The sequence below is a fragment of the Typopeltis vanoorti genome, chromosome 21 (assembly GCF_054136105.1).
Source record: "Typopeltis vanoorti isolate ZY-2024b chromosome 21, IOZ_Tvanoo_1.0, whole genome shotgun sequence".
In the NCBI taxonomy this organism is placed as follows: Eukaryota; Metazoa; Arthropoda; class Arachnida; order Uropygi; family Thelyphonidae; genus Typopeltis; species Typopeltis vanoorti.
The window spans coordinates 32,530,630-32,543,703 of record NC_143569.1 but is presented as its reverse complement, the minus strand read 5'-3'; the positions used below and the strand labels follow the sequence as shown (position 1 = coordinate 32,543,703).

The following is a 13,074-nucleotide window of genomic DNA, read 5'->3' as shown; positions in this document are numbered from 1 at the left end:
TTTGTATGGATTATATAGTTATATAGACTTCATCACGTGTCTAATAAATACCTTGTTTAGACTGATAATTAATTGCATTTTGTTATATATATAGATATACACATTTTATTTTGTCAAGGTTCTTGGTGAAGAATTGCAGATTTGAACAGGAATGGAATTTGCACATTTAATTACAACTCCACAGGTGGATAATATAGTACTTCATCAACCATTTCACACTCCAATATCAGGAACGTTATGCATTACAAGCCATCATATACTTATATCTTCAAGAAGTGATAGTTCAGAAGAAGTTTGGGTAATTCATATTTTTAATAATTTTAAATTTTTATTTGTTTCCAAAAAGTTAGCAGATGTATCAGAATTAATAGCACTGTGTGGGATTACAGCATGTAGTTATAAAATGTACATGTAATTTCTGCTTTCTTTTTTCCAGCCTTCGAATTATAAAATTAAGAAAAAGGTTTATTTCTGTATGATAAATTAAGAATTTAGTTTTTTTATCTTAATTCTTTCTCTCTGTTAAATTATGCTTTTACTCTATGGTGCAAACAAACAAACAAAAACAGTACTGAATTACTACAATGATATATGTTATGGAGTCAGTGGGTTTATCAACAAAGAAATATGTGTTTACACATGATGATATGTACGTCTGCAGCTGTCGGTGGTCGAATAAGGCATTAACAATAGTGGATTATGTGCTCAAAATTGTCACCTTGTCTTTCAAAACAGGTTTCATAGCACATGTGAAGGTGCTCTGTCATCTTGGAGAACAAGGGTTGGGATCTGCTGGACATATCATGTAATTTTATCCCTTACTTCATCAGAATTTGAAGGTGGGTCATGGTGCAATACCCATTCCTTCAGTATACCCTAAATGAAGGCATCAAGTGATGTGAGATCAGAACATGAAGGGTATTCTGTGAACCTTGAAATGAGCCTCCCAGGGAAGTGCTCTGATAAATAGGTGTATATCTGATAAATAAAACTACATGATGTGTGGCAGATTGCTCCATCCTGTTGAAATATCTGTGCATGAAATGGAATGTTTTTTGCATGACACATCCTATGCATATCTTGGGTGAATGGAACCAACACATTTTAATGTAGCATTTGCTATTCAAGGTCATGGTTACACCACCCTCTTCAATGAAGTAGGGTCTAGTTATGCCATGGCCGGGAACCTCATGCTATTCAGTGACCTTCTCACTGTGAAGAGGTTTCTCTCGGACAAATTCAGGTCTTGAGAAACTAAGAAACCTTTTGGTTTGTCTGTTTACTGACCACATAGATTGAAATGCGCTTCATCTGAGAACCAGACTTTATGGAGTATGGATCTTCATAGACATTGGCTACCACACATGCACAGTATTCACACCTGTGCAGTGTAATCTGTTGCTGTTAAACACTGATCCATCTGAATGACATATGAAAAGGCACCCAGCTCCTTAAGATTCTCTGTAGTGACTGCCTTAGTATCCCAAGTATCTCACAGCACACGTCTGTGATTCTCATTTGTGTTAACAGTTTGTGGTCTCCCTGAATGCCCTTTACATTGCAGCAGAACACTCCTGGTACATCGGAACCTCTCGATTAAGGCAATGATGTCATTATTGCTTGGGGGCACACTTATGGAAACGACAAACAAACTACTCACAAACATGTTGTAGGCTTGGACCATTTGCTCTACCAACTCCATATGAATGAAAATAATGCTCAACAATAAACGTCTTCAAAACCATTGCTTCAACTTAATATAATGGCATAGACTCTACACGTGCTCTTCTACAGATTATATTATAAAATATACTATGATTGCCTTTTATAATAAAGTGACAAGAGCAGTTGATGAGGGAAAGGCATATTGCCTTTTTTTTTTTTTTTTTGTATTTTGCAAAGGCATTTGACAGGGTGCCACATGATAAGCTGATAATTAAGTTGCAGCACACGGATTTAGATGTTGGTTAGTCAACTGGATTCACGATTGGCTGTCTGATGGGTATCAAAGGGTTGTGTATGGTGGGGCAGTATCAAGAAGATAGAAGATTACAAGTGGGGGTTCCACAGTGCTCAGTACTGAGACCTGTATTGTTTAACCTTTATATCAGTGACTGTGAGTGGATTGCAGGGGGATATTCAGTTGTTTGCAGATGATGATGTGATGCACTATTACTAATAGTGAAGGTGCGGCAGTCCTGTGAGAGGATTTGAATAAACTAGACAGATGGGCAAATGAATTAGGGATGTCTGTTTAATGCATCAAAATGTAAAGTCTTGAAGTTTGGGATACACCGGTGGGAGGCTGCATACTCAATTGGAGGAGCTGTACTTGAGGAAGTTGGGGAGACGAGATCTGGGGTGATGATTGATAGAAAACTGATAATTAAGTTGCATTTAATTATCATTAAAAATGATAATTAAATTCAGGGAACGTATTCGAGGGCGCTAGAGTTGTTGAAGAACGTGGCAGTGGGTTTTGAGCTGTGCTGAAAAAAAGTGCTTTTTGAATCGGTGAATAGTGTGACTTCTGTTGAGATTTGTGCTAGGTTGTTTTTCTGTAATACAAATGTCCTTCATTTGTTGTTTTTGGAATTAGCTGTTGTCTCGTGTATTTTTGGTTACCAAGAAGGCGGGCCAAATCAGACGCATAGTGGTGGAAGAGAAGAAGAAAATAACATAAGTTTTCATTATTTAGATATTTAGTATACTTAAATATGCTTTATATGTATAGTTAACTTATACAAGGTCAGGATGGCAACAACTGTCAAATGATGTTTTTCTGATCTGGAAGTGGCAGTTTAACTATGTTCTATGAGAAAAGTGTCCAGGGAATGGAAGGAAAGTAAGATAGTGGCATTGCATAAGGGCAGTAGCAGACTGGAAGTGTCTAATTATAGGCCAGTTTGTGTGTCATCAGTAGTTGTTAAGATCTTGGAGAAATTAGTGAGAGACCGTATACAGCATTGGGCAGATGAGGTTAAGGGGTGCTCTTGTTTTAGTAATATGCTAGCCTTTATAATAAAGTTACAAGAGCAGTTGATGAGGGAAAGGCATATACTGCCATTTTCTTGGATTTAGCAAAAGCATTTGACAGGGTGCCATGTGATAAGCTGATATTTAAGTTGCAACACATGGGTTTGGATGTCAGGTTGGTCAACTGGATTCAGGATTGGCTGTCTGATAGGTATCAGAGAGTTGTGTATGGTGGGGCAGTTTCAAGGAGGCAGAAAGTTACAAGTGGGGTCCCACAAGGCTCAGTTCTGGGTCCTGTATTGTTTAACCTTTATATCAATGACATTGTCTGTGGATTGCAAGGGGATATTCAGTTGTTTGCAGATGATGCGAAGCTGGGAAGGGTTATTAGTAATAGTGCAGATGTGGTAGCCCTGCAGGAGGATTTGAATAAGCTAGATAGATGGGCAAATGAATGGGGGGTGTCAGTTTAATGCAGCAAAATGTAAGGTCTTGAGGTTTGGGACGTTGCATACTCTATGGGTGGAGTTAATGTGGAATGCATTGCCTGATAGAGTGGTGAGAGCGAGAACAGTCAGTGAGTTCAAGGAGTGGTATGATTGTCTTTGTGTTTCCTAGGAGGGACCTCCTGCAATGAGTCTTTTGACTCCATGGAGGCCTGAATAATAATAATAATATTGCAAAGGTGGCAAAAGTAACCCAGAGGATTGCTACAATACTTAGAAGGATGCTGACCTGCAGAGATAGAGTTACCTTTCCATGGAGGCCTGAATAATAATAATAATATTGCAAAGGTGGCAAAAGTAACCCAGAGGATTGTTACAATACTTAGAAGGATGCTGACCTGCAGAGATAGAGTTATCTTTCCATTGTATAAGACCCTGATTAGACCACACATAGACTATTGTTCTCAAATTTGGTCTCCAGGATTTGAAGGGGATAAATTAACTGTGGAAATGGTACAGATGTGGATAAGGAAGATTGTTTCAGGACTGTACAATGTTAGTTATGAGGATCGGCTGAGGGAATGTGGACTGCAGAGTTTGGTAGATAGAAAAAGGAGAGGTGATATGATTGGGACTTTTAAACTGTTGAGAGGGTTACAGGGTTGATACTGGGAGTTCTTTCACTTGGTGGAACAGCAGGAAAGTGCCGTGACAAGGGGGGCCATCCCTGGAAGTTGCAAAAGGAAGCTGTGAGCAAGAGGGTGAGGAGTAGTTTCTTTGCATGGAGGGTGGTTGAACCTTGCTATGCATTGCCTGATAGAGTGGTGGGAGCAAGAACAGTGACTGAGTTCAAGGAATGCTATGATAGACTTTGTGTTTCCTAGGAAGGACCTCCCACGATGAGTCTTTTGACTCCATGGAGGCCAGAATAATAATAATAATAATAATGTGTAGTTGTTTTTCTTAGATAATCAATCTCCTGCCTTTTGGAAAAGTTTGGGGGGGGGGTGAAAATTTTGAGGTTTTGTCTATTCCTGATATTAGAAAAAGACTTGAAGGTAGATATCTTTTCTGCTATGAAGCTGATTTCGGTAATGTCACAAATAAGCAATGATTCTTATGTGAAGTTCCTGCATGATAATCTGAATTGGGGGGCAAATGCTAATGAATACCTGTTCACTGCTCAAATACAAAAGTAAGAATTTGAAATGATTCCAGAAGACATAATATGTTGACATAATTTTATGCAGAAAAACTATGAAATGGATATCTCATAGTGATAGGGAACTAAAGTTGAGTCCACATTGTAAAAATTATGCAAATTACCCAGATAATAACAGTTAAGTTGAGAATGAGAATGATGTGACAAAACTACCTTTGTCCTACACAACTGTTTTTCTTTCCCTTTCATTGATACTTCAGTAACTATTATTATTATATAGTATCTTCATGGGATCCAGTGAGCCAGTGGTTCCCAACCCTTTTCCATTTGTGTATCCCTTTTAAACTCATTTCTATAAATTGTACCCCTTTTTTTTAAAATAGCCATTTTAAATACTGACACTTTTGTTCAATGCCTATCTTAATGTAAAATTGTTTATATTACTTATTTTTCCACCACTACTGATTATTTTTTGTGTACCCTTGAACGGCCCAGCACGTATCCCCAGGGGTACGCGTACCTCTGGTTTCGAGCCGATGCAGTGAGCCATCATGGGAGACCCAATCTAACATTTATACTCACAAAACCTATCATACCTCTTCTTAAACTCATTTACTGTCAGTGCACTAATGACTAATTCTGGCAACCCATTCCACTCGTTCACACTCTCCATGAAAAAAATCTAGTTTGCATACCCTTACTAACTGTACACTTACACAACTTTCAGGGATGATCCCTATTTCTCTGTTTGTCATATATTGAAAAATTTCCTTTGCATCAATATAAGTTTCTCTTATAAGTTTCTATCATGCTCCCTCTTTCCCACCTATCAACTAAACTTTTGTAACCCACACACCCTCAACCTACAGATCCTTGTCACCAGCTCAGTCACTCTTCTCTGAATCCTATCTACAGTCTCCTGATTCCCAAGAAACTCAGGTGACCAAATCTGGTACAGTAGTCGAGATGCAGCTGATTCATAGCCTTATAAGGAAGGATAATAACCTCCCTATCTTTATTTGTTAGCATGTTTTTCAACATCCAAGTAATCCTTTCAGCTATTTTACCAACTTTTGGAATATGCCCTCTGAACTTCAATCCCCTGTTCACCATTATTCCCCAAGTCCCTAGCCTCATCAATTTCCTGCAATCCCATACCATCAAACTTTTTCAGCCCAAAGTGCATAAACTTACATTTTGCAACATTAAATCAACTATTGCCCTTCTCAGTTTTGTATCATCAACAAACAACTGAATATCCCTCCCTCCAGTCTTCTGCTATATTATTGACATACAAATTAAAGAATAGTGGCCTTAATACAGAATCATGATATACTCCACTGGTCATCTTCATTCTCCTAGGTTCGACTCCACCATATATTACTCTCTTGTGTCTATTTGTCAGCCACCCCACCCCACCCCATCCATGCTACTAGCTTCATATCTATTTACATTTGTTCCAACTTTTGTAATAATTTTCCCATATGGTATTCTGTCAGATGCCTTTACAAATCCAGCAGTTTCATGGTGTAGCTATTTCCTTTATCTAATTTCATTGCCACTTTATTATAAAATGTGAATAAATTGCTAAGACAAGACCTACCCTTTATAAATCCATGCTACTCACTGTAGAGTATCATATCCCTATCCACCCACTGTTGGATTTTATCTTTAACCAACTATTTCAATACTTTGACAACCACTCTTGATATATTAATTGGTCTGTAGCTTGCTACGTTTGTCTTGGAGCCACCTTTATGTAAAGGAATTATTTTACCCTCTTCTCCTCCCTTGGAACCTTACCAGAGCCAAGACCTAGATTGAACAACTTGATCAGAAGGAATGCCAATTCTCTTGCACATTTACGCAGTATACATGCTGACATGCCATCCAGTCCCACTGCATTCACACTGATATTTTTCAATATGCTGAACACCTCCTGTTCATCTATTCATTTTGACATGCATCTCTGTCATGTCAACATCTGTAAAATCTCCACCTTTTGCAAAATGTTCACTCAGCAACTCAACTATTTCTTTTGCTTCTGTGACCTTCCTACCATTAGCATTGATTAAAGTCATCCTACCTTGTTCATTTTTCCTGTTACCTACTACATGATGAAAACACTCTTTTGAATTTAATTTGGCCTGCCTATTAAATTTTCTCTCATAATTTGATTTGACCTTTCTCACCATGCTAGTCACTCTTCTTGCTTGCACTTTTGTACTGCTCATCACTATGCTGATCACCTTTTACTTTATATTCCCTCCATAGTATTTTGTTTATTTTTTTACAGCTCTTCATGTATATCTTTACTCATCCACTTAATCCTCACTTGGTTTATTCTCTTGATCTTTGGTATGCAGTCTAATACTGCTTCTCTCAAAGAATATGTGACCACCTTTCAAGCATTACTGACATTCTTTCCTTGTAGCTTCTCAAGCCATGGCAGTGCTCTAAGTTGCCTCCAAAGTATGTCATAATTACCAGCTTTATAGTTCAATATAAACCTTTTCTTGGCAGAGAATTTCACATGTTCACCAACTTCCCAGAACAAAACTGCATGGTCACTCTTCCTGATTGGAGGCAGTGTCTAACTTGGTCCAGATCCAGCACCCTCAAACCACTGTTCCTCTTTATAACATGTTTCAGATAATTATCCCTTGGCAAGTGTATAAATTCCACTTCCATCTTGCATCCTCCCCCCTTTCCACCTTCTAATCTATGTCCCCATAGTTGAAGTCTTCCATAGTAATTGTTTGGCCTGCACTCGTTGTGCTAATCTGCTGTGGCATGACATCTACATCTTCCTATGGATCTCCTGATCTATAGCAGCAATCAACAATATATTTTGTGCTGTTGGCCTCTCTCACACCAGACGGCCTCAAATGAATCATCTCCTCCAGACCTAAAATCCTCTTTAATTTTTAATTTTGTTGGTTGTAGTTCTTCAGCTATCATCAGCAATATCCCACCTCTTGTCCTATTCCCTCTATCCTACCTGAATATACAGTATCCTTTCCATTCTATTCCTGTAAAGTATACTGTATTTTCAGGTAGGATAGAGGAAATCATAACTATCTGTCAACCAAGTCTCACTGATGCCTATAATTTTTCAAGCTGACCAGTGCCAAAAACTTCTCTTCCTTATTTTTGATACTTCTGGCATTCATGTATATGCATTTCAACATCCCCTTGGCCTCACAGTTACATCTGTGTAATGTCATTACCAACCCATTTGAATCTGAAATGTGTGAAGTCACATTCAGCATTTCTTAATCATTTCTGTACTTACACTCATTTATTCAAGGGGTGACCAGACACATGCTTGATTGCATCCCTTTCCCTTAATATCTATTAAGTGCAAAACTAGTTTCACTGGTTTTGCACTTCCAAACTCTCACTAAACAACACTTTCTCCAATCTAATTCCAGAGCCATTCAAATGTAATCTATCAGACATATTAAGTCCTTTCATCCATCAAATTCACTATATACATCTATAAACTTCCACCATTTCTCCTGCACAATCTTCTCATTGACTCATTTGCAATTGTGACCCTTCTTCTCAACTCTGTTATGTCTATAATTATGTGTCAGCTCTAATATATCCATAAAAGTTACATTTGATAACTATGTATACTATTAATATTGTGATTGGCTTGAAATGAAATTTTATACGTGAAAAGAACAATCGCCATAGTCAATTACTAAAAATATAGTTAATTTATTTGTATCATCTATAAATAATTTGCAAATTTGAAATACGGTGGTTATTTTTTTGAAATTTATTTTTATAGCTTCTTCTACATCATATGGTCGATTTTGTTGATAGAAAGCTTGGTGTCACATCAGGAACTGTGATCCTTAAGTGTAAAGACTTTAGAATACTCCGTCTTGAGATTCCTGGTGCTGAAGAAGCTAATAATGTAGCATATTCTATTGAGTGTCTTTCCAATTTGAGTACGTATTTAAAGAGCATTCATTATTTTTATTTTAAGATCATTATAATCCATCCCTTTAATAACATTTAATAATCATAAGAATGTTGATGACTTAACAAATCATAGATTAAGTTAAAAAAATTGTAATCTTATTTACCTAAAGAATATTGCATTACTTAAAAGACATGATCTCAGCCCATAAGCCCATATATTCACCTTTTATTAGTATGTTGGGATGCTTAAGGGTCAAAGCTGTATAACTGAGAGGAGACACATAGCCTTTAAAGGAATGCGGAGAACCGACCAGGGCTTCTGACCTAATGTTCAATCCTCACCTTCTCGTGGTGCATCCTGTTAGGTATCTACCTGGATACTGAACAAACAAGGATGGGCTGGCAATTTGGAATTTATCTGACCAAATTGTTCTTATTGGCTTAAACTAAAATACAAAATGATGATACAACATGACAGAATTTCATGCCAGCTGGGGCGTCGCCTGGTTAAATAAGGCCCCTGTTGTTTTCACCAGGGAACCAGGGCAAACAGTGAAAAGTCAGCTACTGGAACAAATCTGAAAGCACACCCCAACTCAACATCACCAGAGTTAAAGATTGGTACTATCAACATAAGAAGTTTGAATGGCAAAGACATGGAGCTAGCTGAGAAATTAGATAAGTACCAGATCAACATAATAGGGATGACTGAAACAAAAAAGACAAAAACTAGTGAAATCTTTCTAAGCAATAAATACAAAATGTATTCAGGCAATTACAGTCAAGGAAAAGAAGGAGTAGCCATAGTATCCAACACTAAATATGAGGCTAATCTTCTTGAATGGCAGGCAGTCTCAAATAGAGTGATGTGGACAAATATCAGAATGAGAAACTGGACAATGAGACTTATTTGTGCCTATGGTCCCACAGAAGGTTCTACTAAGGTAGAAGTAGAGGAATTTTTTCAGGCTTTAGAGAAAGCAACTGACACAATGAAAAAGGAAAAGTTGGTCCTTGGGGATCTAAATAGTAGAGTAGAAAAATATTTTGGGAAAATTTGGAGAAAAGAGCAAAGCTAATAATAATGGCAAATATCTGTTGGATTTCTGCTCAGGACATGGACTGGTTATTATTAACACCATGTTCGAACATAAAAAATGTGCACAAATTCACATGGAGAGAAGAGACAAGGAATAAGAACAGTCTCATTGACTATATTATTGTCGATGGTGATGTTTTCTCCCTGGTGCAGGACATCAGAGTGTACAGAAGATTTGAACTTGGAAGTGATCACTATTTATTCTTGAGCAGGATAAAACTGAATTTCATTTTGAAAAGAAAAACATGTAAGAAAGTTTTAAAGCGAATAAAAGTTTAGCAGCTTTCAGATGTGAACTGTAGATTAAAATACACAAAGATTATTTAAGAAAAAATGAAAGAGTTTGAGAACAGGAACCAAACCTTGGAGATTCAGTGGCAAGCCTTCAAGAAAACCCTGATTGATTCAGCCAGAGAAGCATGTGGTGAGGTTGTCTGCAAGGATAGAAAAATCAGAACTCCGTGGTGGACACAGGAAGTTAAAGAGGCAGTAAAGGAAAAGAAGAAAGCATATCAAAAGTTCCTGGCAAATAAGTCAGCTTGTGTTCTTAGAGAATACAGAGACAAATGCAAGAAAGCTAAACACTGTGTAAAACTTGCTAAACAAAAGTCAAGGGAGGACTTTGGCAAGAACATAGAAAATAAATTCATGACTTATTTTTCACGGTATTAACAACACCACAAACACTTTTTTTTCAACAAAGATGTTTTGTTAACGCTTATATTTTATTAACGCAAAAGAAAAAAGTCCGAAAATTACTGAAAAAAGTGACATCATGGCCCAAAGAAATCATCAGGAAAATAAAACCAATTCATGTTAAAACACCCCGTATTTATGGATTACCAAAAATCCACAAAATAATATTCCCCTACGTCCCATAGTTGATAGCATAGATAGTCCCACATATAAACTGGCCCGGCATTTAGCTAAGTCGTTTGCCCCTCTTACTGGCAACTCCTCTACTTTTGTAAAAAATTCAATCTATTTCAAAACACTGGTTAAAAATCTAATCCTAAAAGATTCAGACATAATGGTTAGTTTCGATGTCACCTCCTTATTTACCAATGTACCACTTATAGACACTCTTGATTTAATCAAGTCTAAATTTCCCCCAGATATTTTTGAATTATTTCAATTTACCATGAATGCAGGTTACTTTACATGGGGCAGGAAATTCTACAAACAGATTAATGGTACTGCTATGGGTTCCCCCCTCTCTACCCCGTTAGCAAATTTTTACATGGAACATTTTGAAAACAAAGTACTTACCACAGCTACATACAAGCCACAAGTGTGGTTGCGCTATGTAGATGATGTGTTTGCCATCTGGCCCCATGGACAAGACACTTTGGATGCTTTTGTCACCTGCCTAAACAGCCAACACCCCAAAATTCACTTCACAGTAGAAAAAGAATCAAGTAACTGTTTACCATTTCTTGACACATTAGTCACCCGCCTTTCAGATGGATCACTATCTTTTTCTATTTACAGAAAGCCTACACACACAGGAAGATACCTACATAAACAATCACATCATCATCCAGTCCAACAGTACGGCATTTTAAAAACACTGACACAGAGCCAGAGCCATTTGTTCTAATGATACAGCTCTGGCCACTGAACTCCAGTATCTGCGCCATACGTTCTTAGCCAACGGCTACAATCCCTACAAAATAGATAAAATACTACATAGGCCCATTACTCTGCCCTCCCCTAATACACAAGAATACAACACGACCATTTCTATTTCCTATATCAGAGGTACATTGGAAAAGATAGCCAAAGTATTGTTGAAACATGGCCTTCGCGCCACCTTCAAACCTCATGTCAAGCTAGCAACTCTGATCCGCTCGCCTAAGGATAAACTTCACCCTTTAGCACACCCAGGAGTGTATGAAGTTCCATGTGACTGTGACTTGGCCTATTATGGGCAAACAGGAAGATCAGTGAACATCCGCCTGGAAGAACATGAAAGATACATTCGCTACTATTATTATGGCAAGTCGGGACTGGCAGACCATGCTTTGGATACGCCTTCACACAGGATTAGATGCAGGAAAACGAATGTGCTATTTAGGAGTCGTTATAGATCTGAAAGATTATTTTTTGAGTCAGCAATGGCTTTGAAGAATTCTCCCAACCTTAACAAATATGGTTGCATTAATTTGCCAAAAATTTGGGAGACGGTTATCCTAAGAAAAACTCCTGGATAACTGCTTTTTTTTTTCTTTTTTTTTTTTGTCGTTAGAGGGCACCAAAAATAGGACTTTAGATCTTTTGTCTTTTGCAATTCTATTGTTTCACTCACTCACTGTCGCGTTTACTTGTGTGTTGTGCTCTGATGATGCAGAGTTGAAAATCAGTGAAATATAAGCGTTAATAAAACATCTTTGTTGAAAAAAAGTGTTTGTGGTGTTGTTAATACTGTGAAAAATAAGTCATGAATAACCATCAACACCTAAGCTTATCTGTTAGATAGAAAATAAATATCAAGAAGGTGGCAAAATATTTTGGAGGTTGTTGAAGAAGCTTAGAAATGGAGGAAAGAGTGCTGTAAAAGGAGTTAGAGATGATAATGGTGACATGAAAACGGGAGAAAAAAGATATCCTTGAAGTATGGAGTAATTACTTCGAAAAATTGCTAAATGAAACAAGCAGTGATAGCACAGTGGTAAAAAACACTCAACAGGCATACAGTCAGGAATACATATCCATACTTGAAGTAGAAAAAGCCATGAAAGGCTTGAAATGTGGAAAGGCAGCAGAAGTAGATGATATTTGACCAGAAATGCTGAAGTATGGTGGTATAAAAGTCCTACAGTGGCTGCACTGCATAGTTCAGAATGCCTGGACCGAAGGGACGAATTCCTGATGATTGGAGTAGAGCTCTCATAGTACCCATATATAAAAAGGAAAATAAAACTGAATGTGAGAATTATAGAGATATATCCTTACTGAGTGTTCCTGGTAAGATTTATGCAAGTATACTTGATAAACGGTTGAGAAGAATTGTGGAAGAAAAGCTTGGTGAAGAACAAGCTGGATTCAGGTCAAATAGAGGCTGTTAGGATCAGATCTTCACTTTACGACAAATAGTTGAGAAATAATGGGAATATAACAAAGATCTGTATTTAAGTTTTGTAGATCAGGAAAAGGCATATGACAATGTGCAAAGAGAGAAGCTATTCAAAACACTACAGTTATATGGTGTCAATGGGACATTATATCAAGCAATACTTAGTCTTTATTTGAGTTGTAAGTCAGCAATTAGAATTGTACAGGAAAATGGTTTAATGTTAAATCTGGTGTCAGACAAGGACATACATTATCCCCTCTGTTATTTATTATCTATATGAATTACATTATGAAGGAAAGTGGTATTAAACCTGATATCAAAATTGGAGATGTTAATGTTAGCTCTTTGCTTTATGCGGACGATGTTATACTTCTAAGTA

The 13,074-nt window shown here is 37.3% G+C and overlaps 1 protein-coding gene across 7 annotated transcripts in view; it reads left to right on the top strand.

Annotated features, from left to right (window-relative positions):
* The window catches only part of LOC150094718 (myotubularin-related protein 9), a 282,350-nt gene that overhangs the window by 28,760 nt on the left and 240,516 nt on the right, over positions 1-13,074 (top strand). For all 7 annotated transcript variants that reach the window (XM_090410951.1, XM_090410948.1, XM_090410952.1 and 4 more), the window contains 2 exons: positions 119-298; positions 8,384-8,546. In XM_090410951.1, coding sequence (XP_090267077.1) covers positions 152-298; positions 8,384-8,546 — 310 coding nt within the window. In that variant the 5' untranslated portion in view covers positions 119-151. The remainder of the gene's footprint in view (positions 1-118; positions 299-8,383; positions 8,547-13,074) is intronic.